Raw genomic sequence first — 24142 nt, forward strand, 5'->3', positions numbered from 1 at the left:
TTGAAATCATTGCTTTCGCAATATTGCTGCAGGGCCTTTTTCTTCAGCATAGATTTATCTAAGACAAATTACATTGATCCAGAGATGTCTCCAAGTTCTCCTGGAAAGCCCTTAACTGGTCTGTGCTTGTATGGAAAAATGCTGCTGAAGAGTTTCTGGTATCAGCAAAGATGCCTAGTACAGGTCCCACCACCTATGTGGTACGGTATCAGGAGCTCTGATAAGAAACAGTATCCACTTAAAATCTGCCCCATCAAATTGGCGAGGAAGGTATTTGGGCACTAGAGAATGCCTAAAATGCCACAGTGAGAAGATTCATTCTTTTGAGGGCTTCCTATTTTCTGCCGAAAGTGCAACTATCCATGGAAGGGCTTTAAAAATCCCTTAAACGTTGCTGTCAGTTCACTGGGAGCAGATTTTGAAGGTCATTCATTGTCAATGCAGGCCAGGTAGAAAGCCACGAAAACTCCAGCCACAATATAGGAATCCAAGGGAGAGGGAAGGAAAGGATTTTTAGACAAGGGTGGGGAAATGAAGCAGAGGTAGGACCATTGAAGTAGATAAGACCCTAATCGCCTCATTCCTGGGCTATCAGAAGAGCCTTTTAAGTTTAAGTTGCTTTCCCCTCTTTGTAACTTTACCCACAAAATGTAGTGAAGTGTTGAGTGGTCTTAATAAACAGTGAACATAACCTTTCTTGGAAAACTGGATTCACTTAGTTTCTGGCAGGAAATGGGATGGTTGTATTTGCTTGCTTGAGAGCCACATTGCTCTGGGCTGGTAGTGTCCTAGCAGTTGTTATTCTACCTCCTTAAGAGCACTCAGATAAGACTTCAACATATGTTTGTTGGGTTGAATTGAGTTTGGAGCCTCTGCTCTGTGAGGTGGAGACTTGTTAGGAGGGCTGTATGGTCTCTCTGTTTCTTACCAGGAAGCCTAGGGCTGGGATTATAGCAATGGGATATTTTATTCTTCCTTTTAGGAGCGGTTGGATGTCTAGGTTTACAGAAATCTATTCTCATTCAATCAGAAAGAAGGTAACAACTTAAAATGGTCAAGTTTTCCTGTGGATGTGTTGTAAAGGCATTATCACAAATAATTCTAGTTAAAGAATGTTTGTAGCATTTTTCTATCCATAAGAGAAAGTTTAGAGAACTAGGTTAATGAATATCTTATCACTTTTGGGAGGAATTTGAAATGTCATTCTTTGGAACCTAGGACCTGCAGAGTTTCTGAACTTTCTAAATGGAAAACTTAGAAAGCTTAGTTTCAGTTGACTAAAATCCTGATTTTCTTCATGTCCCCAGTTCTCTGCCATATGTTGAGGCGTGAGCTGAGGTCAATAGGAATCCTTTTATAACTATAAAAAGGTAACTATGTCCAAGTTTAATGTGCAGTGTAAGGATTTAAGGTCTGCTCTGGGAAAACCTGTATATTTATCTTCAATTATTTTTTGGTGTTGAAATTATACACTTAAAATATTCCACATAAAAACTCCACAGGATCATCTGAGATTGAATGATTTAAAATAGACAAAAATGTAAAAATGCTCATTGTAGGAAAATAGAAAAATGCATGAAGAAGATAAAAAACAACAACAACGGCAGACTTGGTTTTGGCTCTAGCTTGACCTCTGTTTCTTGGAATAAATCTTGATGTCTAGTCTTGCTGTTGACTCCAGACTGGGCCAGTGGATACTTGTTCATCACCAGGAGGCAACACAACCACCATACATTCTTGTTCTCAATTCTGAGCCTCCTAGGAGCAAAGTGGCTCCTAAAAGCAAGGTTTTGGAAAGGGGGACTAAACAGGTCTTATTTGGCGAAGGTATTGATCCTTGAGTATTTTATTTCCTAGAATGTTAGAATTGGATGAGGGGTGGGAATGCCCAGGAGGGAACCGCTCTTTATGGAGGGATTGCTGAATTCAGTCATTGTGCTAAATCCTCACCAGAACCTGATTTTGCAGGTCAGAAATTTTGCAGGTAAGGAAATTGCATATCAGTTTAAATCCAAATTCACCAAGCTGAGTCAGCTAAGCAACACATATTTGTTGAATGAAGATTCAATGGGAATGAGAGGAACAGTTTCTGCCCTCATGGAATTTAGAGTTTAGTTTGATTTGGGGACGGTCAATGCTATTGCAAGGTTTGAAACTGACGTGCCTCTTGGCTCTTAATCTGGTATTTTCTCCATTAGTATTTTATTTTATTTTATTATTTATTACTAGAGGCCCGATGCACAAAATTCGTGCAAGGGGCTCAGCCCCCGCCACCGGGGTGGCTGCCTCTGCCTCAGCCCTCGCAGCCCCATCTTCATCCGGAAGGTCGTCTGGAAGGATGTCTGGTCTAATTAGCATATTACACTTTTATTATATAGGATTATTTTTTGTTTTAAAAATCTTTGTTGTTGAAAGTATTATATGACCCCTTTTCCCTCTTTGACCTCTTCTAGTGGGCCCCCATCTCCCAACTCTTCCATTACACTTTTATTTTAGCTCTTATAAAAAAGTCTGAATTTATTACTAAATCTAATTAATTATTATAATACCCAAGGTCCCACTCATTTATTCATTGTCTAATTCAGGACTGTCACCAAATTTCCAGAATTGAGACAGCCACTGAAAACTCTATTTTTGGCCAAATTCTTAATGTGATTGCCTTTTAAAAAAGTGTAACATAGGTAAAATTTCAGGAAGCAATGGTTTTAATTATTTGTGTCAGTTATTAGAGATTTTATTGTATGTACTTCCTAGTACAGTTTAGTACTGAAACCATTACTTTTTCCCATAAAATCCTAAGATTCTATTTTAATAGATGGTTTAAAAATTTTTACTGTCACTACTTAAAATACAGATTAGGCAATATCTTAGGAAATATACTCTACCCTTTTTCTTCTTGCTTCTGGCAATCCATTGCTAATGAATTCATAATTCTATTTAACCTGCCATTGATATTGGGACATTATAAGTTCACCATATATAGTCAGAAGTTCAAACACCATTTCATTACACATAGATATCAGTTGATGACAATATAATGTTGTTGATTCTATGTCAACAAACTACTGAGTTGTTTCAAGTCATCACAATCACATTGTAACATGAAGTGATGACATTTATGGAGCCTGGAAGTGATTTGGAGACCTATAAATGCTGTTTGAGCCCAGGCAGAACAAACCAGGGCAGAGGACACCTGGTGTGATAGATAACCTGTTGGCTTGGCATGTTCTGAAGTTCTCTTTGGCTCAATCTGTTAAAATCAATATAAGAGGAGACACAAGAAATCCAGTGTCATTCTACCTTGAAAATCTTTGCAAATATAATAGGTCCTATTTTATAGATTCCCAAGTTAACAAAATCAGCTTTACCTTTGACTCTGTATAGGGAAACTAAAATCATGATCATGTTGTTAGCAAATTGCTTATAGTAAAAATTACAAATTTTGATTTGTCGAATCAGATGTTCTTGTGTAGCCTTTATTTATTTATTTTTTTTGTGGGGGGGGGGGCAGTACTGTCCACATCAGAGTAATGCTGGATATAAATGTAATATTTGCATAATATGGGGGAGTGGGAAAGCGGTCTCATTCTGCATTGAATTAGCAGAGAATGACCTGAACTTATAAATAGGCTCCCGAGGATTTGGGGCTGACTTCTTAGAGTCTTCGTGCAGGTCAGCATGGAAAATGACTATTGAATTGTTGAACTGTTTTCAGACTTTAGACAGCAGGGTTCCTTATAAAAGTCCACAAATCATCAAGATCTCAAGACTTTATCTTTTGGAACTCATCTTGGCTTCACCCATATATCTTAATACATCATATATTGTTCATTTATTGAGGGTCATCTGGGTACTAGGAGGTACTGTGCTAGGCACTGGGATTACAGAAGTATTTATTCCTGCCTTAGGAGCTTAAGGTTTAGAATAATGTTCTGTTCATGGTAGAATCATAATAAATTACTGACACCTACTATCACTCTTCTTTTGGTTATTTAATTGTATCTGCTTCTTCTGTTCTCTATGTCATGTCATTGTCGAAGAATAGAGTTTCTGCTTATAAAATCCTTTCTGAGATATAACTTGTCTCTAGAGGAAAAAAAATACAAAATCACTTTGTAAAACACCAGCAAACCAGCTCTTTAAAAAAGTAATGACAATATATTTTTTATTAAAAATGTTGACTTTAGTTTACCAAATGGTTAATTATCAGTACTTATTATCCAAGAACAGGCTTTTAAACTAAATAACTAAATAACATGGAGTAAGAGAAGAGGAATATTGTGGGGTTTTGCACAATTCGGTCAAGAATTACGAATGATTTAGCCTATGACTAGAGAATTACCAAATCCACCAGCTGGGAGTCAGTTTCTTCTCCTTTTGCTGCTATTGTTGTAATTTCCAGGATCAAGCCATTGTTTATTTGATAATCTGATGTTAATCTGCTTGCTAAGCTGACCAAAAGAGATTCTTGAAGCTTTAACACATAATTTGATTTATGGTTCAACACTTGGGTCTAATTAATCAGAAAAACCTCAGTTTGATGCTGTCTATAAATGCTGTGTTTGGGTTAATAGTGGGTCTGTAACACCATTTATAAGCCTTAAGCAGGACAGCTGCCTGCATGGAGATGCATATAGTTGCTTATTTCTCACAAATGTCTCTTTCTTTTTTGAGTGTTTGATTTCATTGAACCATTTTCCAATATTTATATTGCTAATTACGAAGCCATATAGGAATACTTTTGGCAATTTGGGCTAGAAATAAGCTCTTTAAATGGGGGTGATTTATAGTTTCTGTATAAGCGTGTTAAATCATTAAGTGCTGAAGGGCATTTTACTCTTTTCTTAAGTAGTCTGATTCATTGGGCCCTTATTTACTGAGCAGGCGGACTCTTAAATTTTCTTCTGTTTGGATAGTGTTCTTTTCAACATCCTACATAAGTGTAGCTCTTTGGCCATTAAAGAAGTAAATAACCAATTAGACCCTTGCGGGGAGTGGGGACTAAGGCCTTATTTTTCTTCCATGCGGAGGAGGAGTTCATCTATAGTAACCTCAGCAGACTTAGCTGATAGAGAAAGCACTGCGTGAATTATTGGGGGAAGTAGCAATAAAGACTAATACATTTCAGTGTTTGGGTATTTGCTGGCAGGAAGTTTTCATTGCTGAGCATTTTTGGTAAAAACTTGGACTTTTTTTTGAATGTTTTAGGCACTTACATGAATATATATATATAGTGAGTGTATGTGGTAGGGATGGGGAGAGGACATTTGAAGAAATTATTTTCTGTTCTGGTAATTACACGCATAGATGTAGAAAGGTTGCACCATAAAGCAGGTGTATTTAGGACTTTATTTTTTATAGTTGCAATCCTTTATATTAATGAAGAACTGCTTGAGGATTTTAGATTTGTTTTTTTTTCCTGGTGTGACTCCCCCCTCAACTCTGCCTCCTCCCCGCTCGACCCCCCCCCCCCATCCCCCCTTCCCAGTGGGGAAGCCTGTGGACAGACTGTGGAGCATTCCAGGGTGAAACAGGCCTCCTTGGAACTTAGATTCTTTATCACACTCCCAGGGGAGTGCATTTCAAGTTGCTGGTACTAGCAGCTGCAGCCTGGTATTGCCCAATCCCAGGCCCTCTTATTGATGGGTGGGAGGGAGTGGGATTGCTGTTTAAAATTTTTATTATCTTTAGAAGGGAAGAATTTATTATAGGGGTTTTCTTAGATGATCTCTTTCATATGGGTTAAGAGGTTTTGAGCTCTGAATGTCCAAGCTGCTTAGAGGTTCTAAGTTGTTTTCAAATAGGGGTGGTACTGCCACTCTCCAGGGGTGTTTGGACGTGTAAAGGGTTGTTACAGTGACTAGGGCAGGGGTGGGCAAACTTTTTGACTCTTTTTGACTCGAGGGCCACAATGGGTTCTTAAACTGGACCGGAGGGCTGGAACAAAAGCATGGATGGAGTGTTTGTGTGAACTAATATAAATTCAAAGTAAACATCATTACATAAAAGGGTACGGTCTTTTTTTTTTTTTTTAGTTTTATTCATTTCAAATGGGCCGGATCCGGCCCGCGGGCCGTAGTTTGCCCACGGCTGGACTAGGGGATGGGCACTACTGGAATTCCACATGTGGGGGCCAGGGACACTATATATCTTGCTTTGCCCAGGGCAATTGAATAAATAATTGCTTCACCCTATATGCCCAGCATCCTCTCAAGAACTCCCGAGAAGTGAAGTTTTATAGATAATGCTCTGCAGAGTTGATTGACACTGGTTGTAGGGGTAGGAGTACCTCAATGAAAAATAAATGGATATAAGAGACTTCGGGGAAGAGGAGAAAGGCAGGTAGCTAATGTTGAGATGAAAATGGAGAAGAGTAGCTCAATTAGAAAAGGTGGAAACTTAATTTCCCACTTCTCAGAATTGAGGGGCTACTTTGATAGTGCATCGCATTATTCTGCTGGCTTTTGACCATGGAAAAGACACTTTAAAATTAAGCAATTATTTAAGCCATTTTTGAGATCAACTGACTATTTTGAGGGTTGACTGAATTATGTAGGCTGGATGCTCAGTCACATTCAGCTTGGGGAGGACGGCGGGGAAAGGACAATAGAGCACTTTTGGTAGCATCTGTGGGCCATGTTGGCCATTTGCCATGCAACCAGAGGCCTGGGACAACTAGAGGGGCTGCAAGGTGAAGCCCATCTCTGCTAGTAGCCCGTTAGTGAGCTGCCTACCAGCCTGCTCACTGAGCTCATGCTCTGGGCAGGGTTCTGGGGAATGAAGTGGAGCCCCAAATCCTTCTCATGGCCAAAGTCTGCATCCTAGTCCAGGCTTGCATCTGCCCAGAGCGGACCTTTAGTTTTAACATAGTTACTGGCACTAGTGATTTCTAAGGCTTCTTACTCGTAATCCATTTGATCATGTTGTTCTTTTTTAAAAATATATATATTTTATTGATTTCGAAGAGGAAGAGAGAGAGAGAGAGAGAAATATCAGTGATGAAAGAGAGAATCATTGTTTGGCTGCCTCCTGCCCGCCCCCTAATGGGCATGTCCTCTTGACCAGAATCGAACACGGGATCCTTCAGTCTGCAGGCCAATGCTCTGTCCACTGAACCAAATTGGCTAGGGCTGATCATCCCATTCCTCTGCTCGGTATTCAAGACTCTCTCTTTTCCATCTCCCCAGCCTTGTTGTCCACCACTCTACAAGAGGTTCTCTGTGCTTTGTGCATGGAGGCCTGGTCATTAGGTCTTCACCCATGCTAGGCTTCTCTCAAGTTGTTTGAGCCCTACACACTGCCTGGTCCCTCCTGCGCATCCCCAACACCCCAGTGCAGTGCTGCTTTCCTTCATGAAGTCTCCTCTGATCACTCTAGCCTGTGATGTTAATTTTTTTCTCCCCAAGACCAGTTAGTTCTTAATTGTCTCTGCTGCTTATGTGGAACCAAAGCATCTGCTGTCATTTGGCATAGCTTTGGAGTCAGACTGCCTACATGTGAATTCCCGATCCACTGTCTACTAGCTGTGAGATTTAATCAAACCTCAGTTTCCTCATCTATGAGATGGGGCTATCAATATTATCTCACAGGGTTGTTGTGAAGACAAGCGAGATAATATATAGGAAGCACTTAAATACTTCTGGCACATAGTAAGTTCTAGGTGATTGAAAGGTGTCATTTGTTTTGTGGGAAGTGGGATGAAAAAGAGCGTAGACTCTGGAATCACACAGGTCCTGTTCTGAATTAGACTCTGACATTTTCTACCTCTGTGACCCTGGGGGAAACTTATTAATGTCCCTGAGACTCAATTTTCCCTTCTATTAAATAAGTACAAATCCCACTTCATAATATGTCTAAGAGTGTCTAATGGATGTGTATAAAGCCGGACACAGCAAGTGCTCAATTAGTAGCAGTTATTGTTGCAAGGTTACTTAATTTATAATGTATAAATAAATTTATAAACTCTATGAAATAAAAGACCATATCTTAGCTTTCTTTATTTCTTCCACAAACCCTACAACAATGTTTTGCACTTAGTAGATATGACTTTTTTGGGGCTTTATTGAATCTGAATCATTCTTTTGTTCTTTTTTATTTTTATTGCACTTAAATGATGTGTGTACATGATCACTTATCAATTGTCTTGTAGGTTTTGCTTCCAAGTCTTTGATTTCTTGAAATGTCCTCTTACTATTGTTTTGCTCTATCAAAACATCAGGGCTCTGAAACAATAATTTGGAAAGAGCAGTCAATTCAGTGGTTTGCAAACTGGGTGAAAACACACACACACACACACACACACACACACACACACACACACGAATTCTAGCTACCTATTTAGTGGTCTGTTATAAAACCAGGCAGCAAAAATACTGCACAGAAAGAGAGGCTAGGTTGGTTTGCTGAGCATGTCTTGTTTCAGTTCCAGCAATTGAGTCCTTGACGGTTCCACCAGTTGACATTAGGCAGAGCAAGGTCTTCCACACAATTTGTTACCCTTGGCTGTCACGGCTGAAGTGTAAAGTTTTGGAAATAAGCAAGCAACTAAATGTTCAAAAGAGGACTGGCCTTGCTGGTGTGCATAAGGTGTGAGAATTATAGTGAACCATCACCCAACTTATAAACATCAGAAATATGTTTATCAATATCAAGGGAATAAAAATAAAGTACAGAAAAAGTGAAGTAAAAGTATGGATGACTTAAGGAATTGCCTCTTAAATTTATTTGTCTCTTTGAGTTCCATGAAGTGGTACTATTAAAATGTCATGTAGTATTTTTTTTTTCATGTATTTTTGTTGATTTCAGAGAGGAAGGGAGAGGGAGAAAGAGATAGAAACATTAATGATGAGAGAGAATCATTGGTTGGCTGCCTCCTGCATGCCCCACAATGGGGATTGAGCCCGCAACCTGGGCATGTGCCCTGACCAAGAATTGAACCGTGACTTCCTGCTTCATAGGTCGACACTCAACCACTGAGCCATGCCAGCCCAGCTCATGTAGTTATTAAAAAGAGTACCAAGTGTCTGGAAGGACCAGCACATATTAAAAGGATCTATCAGGAAAATAGGATTCGCCATAGAAATGACCTTACTCTGTTAACTTTCCGTAATGTTCTCTTGACTGACTTGCCATTCTCTCTTAAGAAGAGAATTCATGAGCCAGAAGAGAAACTTACAAGGAAAGGGTAAAATAATGAGATGGTTATTAATGTGACTCAATATTTTTCTCTTTTTGTAAACTTCTGAATATTCCTCTTATTTTAAATTATCCCAGATTTCATTTTTGGTATAGTTTTAAAATAGTAAATTCCAATTTGAAGTCTCATTATTTGCCTCCTTGGTGGTTTTATATAACTCTGATATATAATCATCCCAAGAGATTGAATTTTATAAAGAGGAATCTTTATTACCTGATGAATATGTATTAATTATTTCCTGTGTGCCCAGAGCTAGAGGCTGTATAATATACAGAAGTGGTGTTTTCAATCCAGTGTTCTACTCCATCCTGGAAAAACACACAACTTATTCCCTCCTCTAGGCACTACCTGTTACTCTAATATCTTATCTTAGCACATTCTTAGTCCAACACTTAGACCAGAAAGCTTGTGATATGCCTATTTATAAAGGACGAATTACTTTTTTAAAAATAAATCTTTATTGTTCAGATTATTACAGTTGCTCCTCTTTTTTCCCCCATAGCTCCCCTCCACCCAGTTCCTACCCCACCCTCTGCCCTTACCCCCCCCCCCCCCACTGTCCTCATCAATAGGTGTACGATTTTTGCCCAGTCTCTTCCCACATCCCCGCCCCTCGCCTGAGAATTGTCAGTCCACTCCCTTTCTATGCCCCTGATTCTATTATATTCACCAGTTTACTCTGATCATCAGATTTTTTATTCACTTGATTTTTAGATTCACTTGTTGATAGATATGTATTTGTTGTTCATAATTTTTATCTTTACCTTTTCTTCTTCTTCCTCTTCTTAAAGAATACCTTTTAGCATTTCATATAATACTGGTTTGGTGGTGATGAACTCCTTTAGCCTTTTCTTATCAGTGAAGCTCTTTATCTGACCTTCAATTCTGAATGATAACTTTGCTGGATAAAGTAATCTTGGTTGTAGGTTCTTGGTATTCATCACTTTGAATATTTCTTTCCACTCCCTTCTGGCATGCATAGTTTCTGTTGAGAAATCAGCTGACAATCCTATGGGTACTCCCTTGTAGGTAACTGACTTTTTTTTCTCTTGCTGCTTTTAAGATTCTCTCTTTGTCTTTTGCTCTTGGCATTTTAATTATGATGTGTCTTGGTGTGGTCCTCTTTGGATTCCTTTTGTTTGGGGTTCTCTGCGCTTCCTGGACTTGTAAGTCTTTCTTTCAGCAGGTAGGGGAAGTTTTCTGTCATTATTTCTTCAAATAGGTTTTCAATATCTTACTCTCTCTCTTCTTCTGGCACCCCTATAATTCGGATGTTGGTACGCTTGAAGCTGTCCCAGAGGCTCCTTACACTATCTTCATATTTTGGATTCTTTTTTCTTTTTGCTTTTCTGGTTGGGTATTTTTTGCTTCTTCGTATTTCAAATCTTTGACTTGATTCTTGGGATCCTGTTGTCTGCTGGTGGACCTCTGTATATTATTCTTTATTTCAGTCAGTGTATGCTTAATTTCTAGTTGGTCCTTTTACATATCCTCAAGGGTCTCACTAAATTTATCGGTGGTTTCTAGAAAATTCTTGAAAAACCTTAAAAGTGTGGTTTTGAACTCTATATCCAGTAGTTTGCTTTCCTCCATTTCTGTCATTTGTGACCTGTTTCTTTGTCTCCGCATTTTGGCTGCTTTCTTGTGTTGACAGAGTGGCTTTGTGTGCTAGGTGTCCTATAGGGCCCAGTGGCTCAGCCTCCCCAATTACCTGAGTTGGACACTCTTGGTGCACCCCTTTGTGGGCTGTGTGCACAGTCTTGTTGTAGTTAAGCCTTGATTGTTGTTGGTATCACTGGGAGGAATTGACCTCCAGGCCAATTGTTCTGTGAGAATCAGCTGTGTCTGCAGTGGGAGAACTTCTGTGCTGAAGACACCCTTATAGGGCAACACTTGCTTCAGTGGGGCTTTGGTGCTCACTGATTCTGCCCCCTGAGTGTGTCCCTTATGGATCTGAGGAGTTGTAGTCTGGATGGTCCCAATCTGCCCACTTGGTACAAGGGCTCTTGGATCTCTAAGGAGGTGCTAATTTAGACTCTGCCTGAGGCTACCCAGCAGGAGTTATGGAGAAATCTGCAGATTCCTCTCCCTTGTTTGGGGTTTGGAGGTGCCCAGATGAGGTGGTGAAGCAATGCAAGCTGCTGTGGGGCCTTTGGCCTTCTTTTGGATGTTCTGGGTCTCTCTGAACCAGCTGCAGTTTGTTAGGTAATTTTAGATCTTCAAAGGGCTAGGCCTTTCATATGCAAAAGCCTCTGCTAACAGTTTGGGTGGGTGGGGGGGGGGTCTCAGGGAATCAACAGGGTGGAGCAAACAGCTATAGCTGATCCTCAGCCCTGTCCTAGGAGGCCCCTGGGTCTCAGTGTCCCCTCTCAGTGTCCTGCGGTAATAGCTGCAAGCACCTCTGAGAGAAAGCCGCCCTCGAGTTCCGCCCGCTGCCAGACAGTCCAGTTTCTCCCCGTAACTGGAGTTCAGAGCAGTCAGGAGCTTGAGACTCCCTCCTGATTGAAAAAGACACCTGCGTCCTCCGTTGCCAGCCCTTTCCGAGTGTGCGCCTCCATACCTCCGCACTTTCCGCATCTCCTCTGAGTCTCAGTGTGCTTTTCTCTTTCCTTCTAGTTGTAGAATTTCCACTCAGCCAGCCTTCCTGTGGTTCTGGATGATGTCTGTTTTGTCTTTTAGTTGTAATTTTGAAGTGGTTGTGCGAGGCAGCAATTTCAGGTGTTTACCTATGCTGCCATCTTGGTTTCTCTCAAGAACGAATTACTTTTGTTTTTTCGGCAGCTTGGGGGCTCTATGAGGTTGGGAAAATAAGTTTATCCTTATATCTAATATAAGTCTTTTTGAAGAGATAGGCCCCCCCCCCCCCGCCTTCTTAAATTTCCCTGAATTGCTTTTGATTGTTGCAAATTTTCCTAAGTTCAAGAATTTTTACGTGCAATGTTTGCTGCCAGGTAGGCCACTAGTCTCCAATTGAATTATATGAGCATATGCTATGGATTCCATACCAGCCCAATTAATGAATTCAATTAATGTTGATAGCAACTTTGGAAAATTGTCAAATTTTTATACTTATTCTTGAGTTTGGTAGATTTTGTGTGTGTGTGTGTGTGTGTGTGTGTGTGTGTGTGTGTGTGTGTGAAAGGAAACATAGAGCAGTGGTCAATATAGCACTGATACTGGAACAGAACTGTCAGGTCCAAATCCTTGCTTTGTACATATTTTCTGTTTGATCTTGGGCAAGTTACTGAACTGCTCTATGCCTCAATTTCTTTATGTTCATAATAATGGTATCTAATATGGTTGTTATGAAGATGAAATGATAATGTTGGCGAAGTGCTTAGATCAGTGCATGCATTTAAGTACCACATGTGCATTTTTTTTGTCATCTTTGCACCATCTATTTTTATTCTTGGGAAAGGCTAGTACTGGGGAGATAGGGTGTCCATTTGGTTCTAAAGGTTCCTCATCAATAGCTGCCAGGTTCTTAATAAAAGTTTTTTTTTTTCTCCCAGCATGCATTATGATCTTTTCTTCCTTATATTTTATTATAGGAAAAATATTTAAGGCTATTGTTTGCAAAATTACCTTTTGGTTAAAACTGGTTTGGTTGAATATGGATGTTTAGAGACCATTTGTTGAAGAAAGTTTTAAGTTTTGCTCTACTTAGATTTTTTCTCCCATAAACTTTGTTTGGTTCTAGTGTATGAAATTCACCCCCACTTCCATTGTTGTTTGCACTTCAAGTTATTGAACTTTAAAGCGTAGATAGTGTCTAATAACTTCTAGAGAGGTTGTAAATAAAGGCTACTTATTTAAAATAAAACACTCAGAAAATAGGGGCACCTGCAACTGTTTATCAGGCCAGATCTAGATCTATTCACCAGTAGTTTTTTAAAAATATATATTTTTATTGATTTCAGAGAGGTGGGGAGAGAGAGAGAGAGAGAGAGAGAGAGAGAGAGAGAGAGAGAGAGAGAAACATCAATGATGAGAGAGGATCATTGACTGACTGCCTCTTGCACAGTCCCCTACTTAGAATTGAGCCTGCAAACTAGGCATGTGCCCTGACTGGGAATCTCACTGTGGCCTCCTGGCTCATAGGTCAACGCTTAAACACTGAGCCATGTTGGCCAGGCCACCAACAGTTTTTAAAAAAATTTTATTGAATTTATTGGGGGGACATTGGTTAATAAAATTGTGTAGGTTTCAGGTATAAAATTCTATAATACATCATCTGTATATTGTATTGTATGTTCACCAAAGTCACGTCTGCTTCCATCACTATTTACCTTCCCCCCACCTTTACCCTCTTCTACCTCCCCAACCTTTTTCCCCTCTGGTAATCATCATACTGTTGTTTGTTTCTCCAGCAGTTTGTTTTTTAAATAGTACATGTTGTCTTTATAATAGAATGAATGACAGGCTTCTGACACGAGTGGAGCATATTGGTTGACTGCCAAGAGATTACCCAGCAATGATAGAATATTAATCATTTGGGAGTTATAACAGGCACGGAAGTTAATATTAAAAAAGTGAATTTGACAAATGATTTTTCATTTGGATATTTTGATAAATTGAGTAAATTGGGTTTGATATATTACTTTAGATAACTATTTGGGAGATCAAATGTAAAAGGCACTAATTATAGAGTTAGTTAATTGCAAAACTTCCCCTGTTGGGTTACATTTTATGTGATTGATTTTGAATAACTGGCTTTGAGGTGCTTTAAAAATATGTTTTGGGTGTCTATTTTGTGTGTGTGTGTGTGTGTGTGTGTGTGTGTGTGTGTGTGTGTGTTTAATTTTGTAGTTTATCAAAAAAACCAAACCAACAACAACAACAAAAACCAGACCTTAAAATCTGACTTGAGTTGCTTAAGAAATACTGTTCTACTGTTAAATAGCAGAATCAGGAGCTAAATCAATGTTTGCTGTTTTAAGCCATTAAATCCTTGGGATGATTTTTCACATAGCAAAAGCCATCTGATTACACTAGCATACTTAACATTTCTAAAAATAAACTTGAATTTGTTTGAGGAAAAAGAAGAAATATTTCTAAATATATGTATTTTCAAGACAGGCAATATATTGCTCTGAATTTTCTTCCGAATAGTTAGTTTCTAAGTTTATGCTTTTCCTTTTCCCATATCAATATTAAGCTCTTTGTAAGAGGACTGACCTTTAGATTGTTATAATTCTTCAACCTGAAGTTATTAGATACTAAGGGAGACAAATGTACTGAACTTTCAAATGTAATATGTTGGATTACTAACAATAGACCTAATTGATAAAAGTGATTTAATATATGTTGTGTTAATAGCTAAACCTCCAAAGCCCCTAATCTCCCATGGAAATATTGCTTTGTAGAATAAAATCCAGTGAGAAGTTCTGGGATTCCAGAGTGAATTTGTACATTCCTTAGGGGCATTTTTGCAAGGGAGGTTGTTGTGCTTTAAAGGTAGTTGATAAGAGACCTGCACCACCAACCCCAGACCTGCACCACCAACCACCATCGTGCATTAGTCTATAGAAGGTATTTGGGTGTACGTATTCCTGTACCACTCGGTACCACCATTTAGCCAAGGGAAGTTTCTGACCATTTGCAGCATACATTATAAATCAGGATGTCACTAACAGACAATCAGATTTGAACATTCCATGAACAAAGTAGCCTATATCCCCTAGGAATAGATCACTTAACTATGTTTATGTCATGCTGTTGATATGCCTGCATTTGCACAAGTCAGGATAGCACATTGTTTATTTATTTTAGGAGTAGGCAATTGATCTGTATATTTACCTGATTTGGGGTTAATGAGCCCAAAATTGAAACGGGTAATTTAGCATGATTGCTTAAGTACATGGGGGAAAATACAATTATTCTTCCAAATCCCAAATTACTTCTCTCTCACCTTGGGTTTGTGAAAGAATAATTTTGAGTCTTCTCCAAGTTGGGCTTGTGTTGGCTGTACTCTAAAAAATTTTCTACTTGGCACATCATGCATGAGGAGATTACTGGTCAGATATGTGGGGAAGCTCAGAGGATTTCCAACTGCCAAATTAGTCCCCTGGGGAGACCCAGAAAAAGCACAGGATATATTGGTTAAATGAAATGAACTTGTTTAAGTTACACTCTCTCTGGTATCAACACGGGATAATCACGGCCACTTGGAAATGTGGCAGCATTTGGTGCCAAGTTTGTGCACTCTGGTTGGCGGAAGAAATATTTTTGTATGTTTTTTTTTAAACTTTTTTTGTAGAGGTGAGATTATAGACCTGGCATCTTACAAATTCCTAAAAAAACAAAAAGCTCTTGATCTGGATCTAAGAATGAGGGGACCATAAATTGCTCTAGATGATATAATAATAAGAAGGCACTTTAATAAAAATATAGGGTGGAGAACTGAAAAAAGCACAGTGAAGCAATGAAAAGTTACTCATAATGTTTGATGTTATCAATCCAAGATAACCACTGTCCACACTGGTCTTTTTTATGCTTCATGCCCACCTCCATATATGACTCTGTTATAGGCAAAATTTTGCATCTTTGTCTTTGCTACATTACATTACAAATATTTCTCCTAAACATTTAACAGTCCTTCATAATCATTTTAATGAGTTCCTAAAATATCAGTATATAAATATTTTCCTATCATTGGACATTTATTTTCCTATCATTGGACATTTAGGAGGTTTTCAATTTTCTTCATTATAAGTAATAAAGTGATATAAATCTCTAGTTCCTTAGAAAAAATACCTAGAAGTAAAAATACTAAGTTACAGGATAAGCACTTTAAAAAAGCAAGATACATGTTGTTGAATTGCTTTCCAGATATACTCTAGTCACCAGCCATGTATAAAAATGACCTTCCTGCAGACCCTAAGATCGAGGATATAATCATTATAAAAATGTTTTTCTAATTTTATAAGATAGCATATTCCTTTGATTACTAATTAGTGAATGATTTTTCATCATTATTAAAAAATTCTGTATTTCTTCTTTGAAATATCTGTGTGGCATAGTTGTTTTTTTTAAAATTGGTTTTCTGTTGTTTGTGGGATTGCAGAATGTAACATTGAGGATTTCGGCAGTGAACATTTTCGCTGTGAAGATGGGCATTGCATTCCTGCTTCCTGGAGGTGTGACGGGACCAAAGACTGTTTGGATGACTCTGATGAAATTGGTTGCCGTAAGTGGGGCGTGGGTAGTCTAAGCTCTGTTTTGAGAAACCCAAATCCTTCATGGGGATTTCAGCTGTAACAAAAAGGTTGTGTCTTTAGTGATAGATACAGGACTTGGTGCAAGTCTGCTGAGATCTGTGTGGTTGAATAGAAAACTGATGGTATTAATAATTGTTTCACTCCCCTTTGAAGAAGGGGCTCAATTGACATCAGTTTCTATTTTCCTTTTTATCATGTGACCTTGATATGGAAACCAATTTGGAAGTGGTTTTCTGAAGCCAGTATGTGACTATTTCAGATTATTCACTCTGGAAATTTTGTGCACCAATAAGAACAAACAAAAAAACAATGCTACCTGAACTACGGTGATTTGTAACTCCAGGAGTCTGTTTTACTATAAAGGATGTAGTACAACGTGTGTGAATTATCATAAAGAGATCACAGAAATGGCTAGTGTGATTTTATGTTTTAGAAAATTTATTTAAAAACATGATAATATCATAAACCCCCAAATTAACAGGTGATAAAATCACTTACTAGTACACATATTTTTCTTTTAGTTCTCAGCAATATTCTGAGGTAAGTTTCATATTAGAAAACTGAGGCTTAGAGAAGTAAGTCATTTATTAAAGGTTCCCCAGTTGGTGCACCAATCCAACCCTTATATCCATTGCTTTCCCAGATTGCCACAGGCGATCAATCACATTCCTGCAATTTCATTCATTCTGATAGGTGCACAGATAAGGGTTATCATCCAAAAACCAGGAAAGCGGGTGAAAAAGTAATTTTGTTTTGAAATGTTGACCATACTATGGCACAACAGAAGAGTCAAACTTTGGGGTAATGTTTGGATGACAATGCATTTGAAAATGGGAGGGAGAGTGGGAAGTGCCTCTCAAACTTGCACGCACAAATGGATTAACGTGCAGATTTGGATTCCATACGATTGACGTGGGAGCAGAGATTCTGTATTTCTTACAAACCCCCAGGTTATGCTGACGCTGCTCGTCTGTGAACCATACCTTGAGCAAGAGAGTAGTTCTATTTGTAGAGACATGATCATGTGCTATTTGTTTTGCCTCTTCTGGGCTTACTGAGTTCATTTTATGTTAAATCCAAAGAGCAATAAGAGTGTATTCCGAGATAAAGGAATAAATGAACAGTCATACCAACAACTCTTCAGAGGTTATTATATTTTAGTGATGATAACAGTGATGATAGCAATACCAATGACAAAAGTGATAGCAACAAACATTATATGGTGCTTTCACATACATTATTTAATTTGGTTTTCAGTAACAACCCATGAGATAAGATAAGTATAGCTTCCATTTTAGCTGCATACATTGTGGCTCAGAGAACCGGCCAAAGATCCTAAAGCAAGTAAATTGTAAAAATAATAGTTATGTGGCTCTGTGTCTTTTTATCCAGATTTCAAGAGTTTTCCAATTCATCATGATGCTTTACTATTATTATAGTTATCATAAAACATTTCAGATAATTTAATAATAATTCATGGCTAGCTTTTACTTAAATAAAAATTTTGTTTAATATTTTTTTGTCATACCTTTGTTGTATGTATGTGTGTTTGGCTGTTCTATTCTCTGTATTTTCATATTGCTTTGGATCATCAGTTTGCTGTGATGCTATTGCTGAGATTGATAGTGAACTCTGACTGGAGTTCACACACTCTAGTATAGGGTTGTTTACTATTTGCCATCAAATATATTGAGCAGGAGTTGATATATAGGCTTTTGAAATAAGCATTGCTTGTTGGTATAATAGGGTGGTTGTTTGACATAATGAGTCTTTTTCTGGTTTGTTTTAGCTCCCGCTACTTGCCAGCCGGGCTATTTCCAGTGTCAGAGTAAAGAGTTATGCATCCCTAACTCCTGGGTGTGTGACAATGAGCAGGACTGTGAGGATGGCTCAGATGAACATCAGCATTGCCGTAAGTGTTTATGGAGGAATCTTGTTTTGGTCCTTTGGACATCTAAAAACGAACCTGATACAAATACAAAACATAATGGGACGATCCTTTGTAAATGCTGAGTTGAGCCTTACACAACAATGCAGCCTATGCCAGTATTCTCGCTCAGATTGTTTGACAATGAATGTGCTGGAGAATTATAAATATACCCTGGCAATTTGGAAATGGCTAGATAGGTTCCTAGATTTTAATTTGGATTATGTTACACTCAAGAAAGAAACGAAGCATTTATTGGTATCGATGGGTGTGGTATTCATTTGTGTGGTTGGCATTTGGATGGTCCTTTTAATCCAGCAGCACACTCTACTTTCAAACTTTCCACCTCCTCTGCCCCAGTATTGAACTCTCTTAATTTCAGTTGAGTGGAGCAAGTAGGTAGGTCTGTTGGAGGCATTATTGGTGGCTGTTCCAGTGACTGCTGCCAAAGCCACTGCGGGATGAGCTACCATGACAAAGAAAATAATAGCAGTTATTAGTAACTGCTGCATTTTTGGACATTGAAAGGGTTCAGGGCAGTGCTTGTGTAGTTCACTTGGGCGCACCACACAGAGTCCTGACCATTTGCTTCTGTGCCTGTTGCCTGAATGCTCATTTCCATATGCTCCTTCCTTTCTTTTGGCTTAGCTAACTGCTGCTTCTCCTAAAGACCCAGGTAAGGTGTTCCTCCTCAAGGAAGCTGTCCCTGTTCATATCCCATCCCAGAGTGATTCCTTTGTAATTCTTTGTGTACCTATAATCCACTTTCATCACTGTTTTCCCCCAGAAAGCTATGAACTCCTTGAGAGTAGGGATTGTGCCTTAATCATCTTGATGTTCCCATTGTTGGTGCACTTTTTGACATAATAGGCCCTCAGTAGATGTTTGTGTAATGACGACTAGGTGAATCCCAGCACTAGATTGGTTGATGAAACTACATAATTTTAATTCATCATTTCTCTACATTTGAATGAACTTTTAATTGCTTCCTTGTAAACCCTTTGAAATCTTAAGCACCAAATATAGAATGATTTGGGCTTCAGTTTAATTAAAAAGAAAGCCAAGATAATTAAAATAATATTGGCACTATGTTTTTTTAGAAAGAATATCTATTTTTATTTCTTTTTCTTTCCTTTATTTATTTATTTTTTAATTTTTTTATTGATTAAGTTATTACATATGTGTCCTTATCCCCATGTTACCCCCTATCCCCCCACTCATGCCCTCACGCCCCTGGTGTCTGTGTCCATTGGTTAGGCTTATATGCATGCATACAAGTCCTTTGGTTGATCTTTCCCCTTTACCCCCACCCTCCCCTACCTTCCCTCTGAGGTTTGACGGTCTGATCCAGGGGTGGGCAAACTTTTTGACTCGAGGGCCACAATGGGTTCTTAAACTGGACCAGAGGGCCGGAACAAAAGCATGGATGGAGTGTTTGTGTGAACTAATATAAATTCAAAGTAAACATCATTACATAAAAGGGTACGGTCTTTTTTTTTTTTTTTAATTTTATTCATTTCAAACGGGCCGGATTCGGCCCGTGGGCGGTAGTTTGCCCACGGCTGGCTCTGATCGATGCTTCTCTGTCTCTGGATCTGTTTTTGTTCATCAGTTTATGTTGTTCATTATATTCCACAAATGAGTGAGATCATGTGGTATTTATCTTTCTCTGACTGGCTTATTTCACTTAGCATAATGCTCTCCAGTTCCATCCATGCTGTTGCAAATGGTAATAACTCCTTCTTTTTTACCGCAGCGTAGTATTCCATTGTGTAGATGTACCACAGTTTTTTAATCCACTCATCTTCTGATGGGCACTTAGGCTGTTTCCAAATCTTAGCTATGGTGAATTGTGCTATGAACATAGGGGTGCATATATCCTTTATAATTGGTGTTTCTAGTTTCTTGGGATATATTCCTAGAAGTGGGATCACTGGGTCAAATGGGAGTTACATTTTTAGTTTTTTGAAGAATATCTACTTTTAATATATATTTATTGTTTTCAGAGATAGGAAGGGAGAAGGGGAGAGAGCTAGAAACATTGACGAAGAGAGAGAATCATTGATTGGCTGCCTCCTGGGAATCAAGCCTATAACCCAGGCATGTGCCCTGAAGGGGAATCAAACCATGACTTCCTGCTTCATAGGTTGATGCTCAACCACTGAGTTGCACCAGCCGGGCTGCACTAGATTTCATTTTTTCATATTTTGTTTGATTACCCATCACTGCCCTGGCTTGTGTGGCTCACTTGGTTGGGCATCATCAGGTGCACCAAAAGGTTACTGGTTTAATTCTCGGTCAAGGCACATGCCTGGGTTGTGGGCTCCATTCCCAGTAGGGGGCGTGCAGGAGGCACTGACTGATGTTCTGCTCTCACATTGATGTTTCTCTCTTCTCCCTTCCTCTCCCTCTAAAATAATCAATAAACTATTCTTAGAAGAAAAAGAGAAGACTACCCATCACTTGCTTTTTCAGGGGGAAAAAAAAGCTCTTTAATTTTATGTGGAAATTGGCAATATATACTTAAATAAATTATATGGAAATTTAATAAATACTACCACTCAGAAAATATTAAGCTTTTCAATCTTATTCACTTGAAATTGTGGGCAGAATTCAGACATTTAAATGACTTCTAGAAAATTTGATCTATTATACTTTTATTAATAGAAGTAAAATTTAACCTACAGATATAAGGTACTGGGAGAAAATATGAAATCATACTGCCAAAGTGTCAGAAATAGGCTGACTGGAAAAATTTTGTTTGCTATTTGAGACTTACATGACATATTTGTAATGAAACTATTTTATTAAACAGAAAGAAGGAACAAGAGATGATTGATTAAGGATAGTAATTTTTGTTAAATTTTTTTACATAATATTTATCACATGGTAATCTTTATATGTTTGAATTTTTCAGTACTCACTCTAAAGCTGTCATTGTTGATTTATTTTTTAGAAAGCTTTTTTTGGGGTATGTATTGATGGCATATGCCTTAACAGATATATGATTTTATTGAAAATCAAATTTTGATGAACTTAAGTGTCTTTTCAATAATACAGAATAGGAAATTAAAAATTCTAGGGGAGATTTTTTCTTCCATTTGATATTATTATTATTATTATTATTATTATTATTATTATTAGAGATCACGTTATTCCCTGAATGCTTTTCTTTTTATGTGGAAATTAAAAAACCTTATGATATTTCCTGAGACTTGCAGAATAGCTTTCACATGATACTTGAGGTATTAATATACAGATTTATCTGAAGGCAAGTTTAATAAAATGATGTCCTGCTTTTACCTACCCTAATCAACATAGGATAAAATGTAAACTAGCTTAAATTATTTTCCTTTTCTATAAAACTGACACATGTTCTATGTGGAATCTAATGAACAACATAAACTAACAAACAAAAATAGCTACAGCGACATAGAAGCATTGAACAGACTATCCAACCCCAGAAGGAAGGCAGGGGAGGGTGGGCAGGTGGGAAGAGATCAACCAATGAACTTGTATGCATATATGCATAACCCATGGACACAGACAATAGGTGGTGAAGGCTTGGAGAGAGGGTGGGGACGGGTGGGAGAGGTCAATGAGGGAAAAAGGGGACATCTGTAATACTTTCAACAATAAAAACAAAAACGAAAAAAACTCCTGACACATGTGCAATACAGAAAACTTATGTAATAGAGAAAACTCAATAAAATCACCATATTCCTACCCTTCAGAAATATTTCCTTCTGGTTTAAACAGGATTTCAATGAGGGGAACCTTACCAATCTTTGATTAATACCTATAACTGTAAAATTTGTTTTTTTTAAAAAATATTTTTATCGACTTCAGAGAGAAGAAGGGAGAGGGAGAGAGAGATAGAAACATCAGTGATGAGAGAGAATCATAGATTGGCTGCCTCCTGTATGTCCCCTGCTGGGGATCAAGCCGGAAACCTGGGCATGTGCCCTGACCAGGAATTGAACCATGACCTCCTGGTTCATGGGTCAACATTCAACCACTGAGCCATACTGGCTGGGCCAAAATACTTATTTTATTCATCTTCTTTATCATGCAGCTCATCAACCTACTAGTACATTGTATTATCAATACATGTTGATAAAATAACTATCTACATTAACATGCTTGAGTGCTGATATGATTCTATGGACATTTTGATAGTATCCTGATAATAATACCTTCGCTTTTGTATTGTAAGTTCCCTTCCTTGGGTTAGCTGGGTGCATGAATTACCTTGTGACCCTGTGAATTTTATGTTCAATGTATGCTCTATTTGCCTTTGTTTTAGAAAATGTCAGTGGATTGGTCTGCGTTTGGCAGTAATTATAAAGTAACATTTTTTTCCCGTCACAGCTGGGAGTACATGCTCAAGCCATCAGATGACATGCTCCAGTGGTGAATGTATTCCAAAAGAATACATGTGTGACCACGTCAGAGACTGCTCAGATGGAACTGACGAGAAAGACTGCCGTGAGTCCCTTTCAGTCTTTGCACTGTATTTAGTTTCACATTTGTCCCTTTGGCATTTTAAGCAACTTGTTAGATTTGTTGATGGACAGAAATGCCTACAATATGCCTCTTGTTATTGAAATCTCTTGGCAGATTCTTTTGTGGATTAGAGGTGATGTTCTGATAGAAGTCTATTTTTATGAAAACCTTCTGAGTGTGTCCTGCCTTAGTACATAAATTTTCTGTATTTTTTAAATTAAGAAACTTTCAACATTAACATATAATCCTGAAAAGTCATTGAGTACATTGAGTACGAAGGCCAGTTTGGTTAATTATAACTTTCATTACATTACTATGGTAAATATGTAAGTCAAATGTCTCGTTAATCATTAGTTTTGTGCTCTTATGGACTTTTTTTTTTCTTCCAGATTGCTTTTGGACAAGTGTTATATTTGGCTTTCCCTAGAACGATAGCATACTATATCAGTTTGTAACTGATCACAACAAGATCAGGCATATAAATCACAGAATTCTGTGTATAATGTTTAAATATTATAATAACCAAAATAAGAGAGTGCAATCATGGTGCATAAGGCACTACTTACAAACAAGTAAAGAGTAATCTGCCTCTCTTGAGGTTTATATAGAACTAGAGGCCAGGTGCATGAAATTTGTGAACTCAGGGGGTCCCTCAGTCCGACCTGCACCCCCTCACAGTCCGGGAGCCCTCAGGGGATGTACGACTGCCGTCTTAGGCCCGCTCCCTGCAGTAGGACATCCTTAGCACTGCTGCGGAGGTGGGTAAGACTCCCGCCACCACTGCTGCGCTTGCCAGCCGTGAACTTGGTTCAGGGCTTCTGGCTGAGTGGCGCTTCCCCTGTGGGAGTGCACTGACCACCAGGGGGCAGCTCCTGCATTGAGTGTCTGCCCCCTGGTGATCAGTGCGTGTCACAGAGACTGGTCGTTCCACCGTTTCTTCTATTTGCATATTAGCCTTTTATTATATAGGATTGTTAGAATACAGGAATATAGGAATTTTTCTACTGTGTCAGTCCTATGTTTCATCAAACTCAGTCTGAAAACCTCTTAGAAGTCTATCATTTATGAATTTATCCAGAACTTTTTTTTCTTTTTATACATTTTCTCTTGACACTTTTTATACATTTCTCTTCTTGGTATATTGGAATTTAGAAGTTTACTATGTGCTTCCATTTTTTTTTTCTCATACTATGGTACTTCCTTTCTTTTGCTCTTAAATTTATGTTTCAAACTTCAAAGAGTTATTATAAAGTCAATATTCAGATCATCGGTAGGCAAATTTTATGTACATTA

At 38.3% G+C, this 24142-nt stretch overlaps 1 protein-coding gene across 1 annotated transcript in view; it reads left to right on the forward strand.

Annotated features, from left to right (window-relative positions):
* Positions 1 to 24142, forward strand: part of LRP2 (LDL receptor related protein 2) — a 200401-nt gene that overhangs the window by 22837 nt on the left and 153422 nt on the right. Inside the window, exons 2-4 of the mRNA XM_059704195.1 lie at positions 16263 to 16385; positions 18206 to 18328; positions 22715 to 22831. Of these exons, the coding sequence (XP_059560178.1) occupies positions 16263 to 16385; positions 18206 to 18328; positions 22715 to 22831 (363 nt within the window). The remainder of the gene's footprint in view (positions 1 to 16262; positions 16386 to 18205; positions 18329 to 22714; positions 22832 to 24142) is intronic.

This window comes from Myotis daubentonii, chromosome 7 (genome assembly GCF_963259705.1).
Source record: "Myotis daubentonii chromosome 7, mMyoDau2.1, whole genome shotgun sequence".
Lineage (NCBI taxonomy): Eukaryota > Metazoa > Chordata > Mammalia > Chiroptera > Vespertilionidae > Myotis > Myotis daubentonii.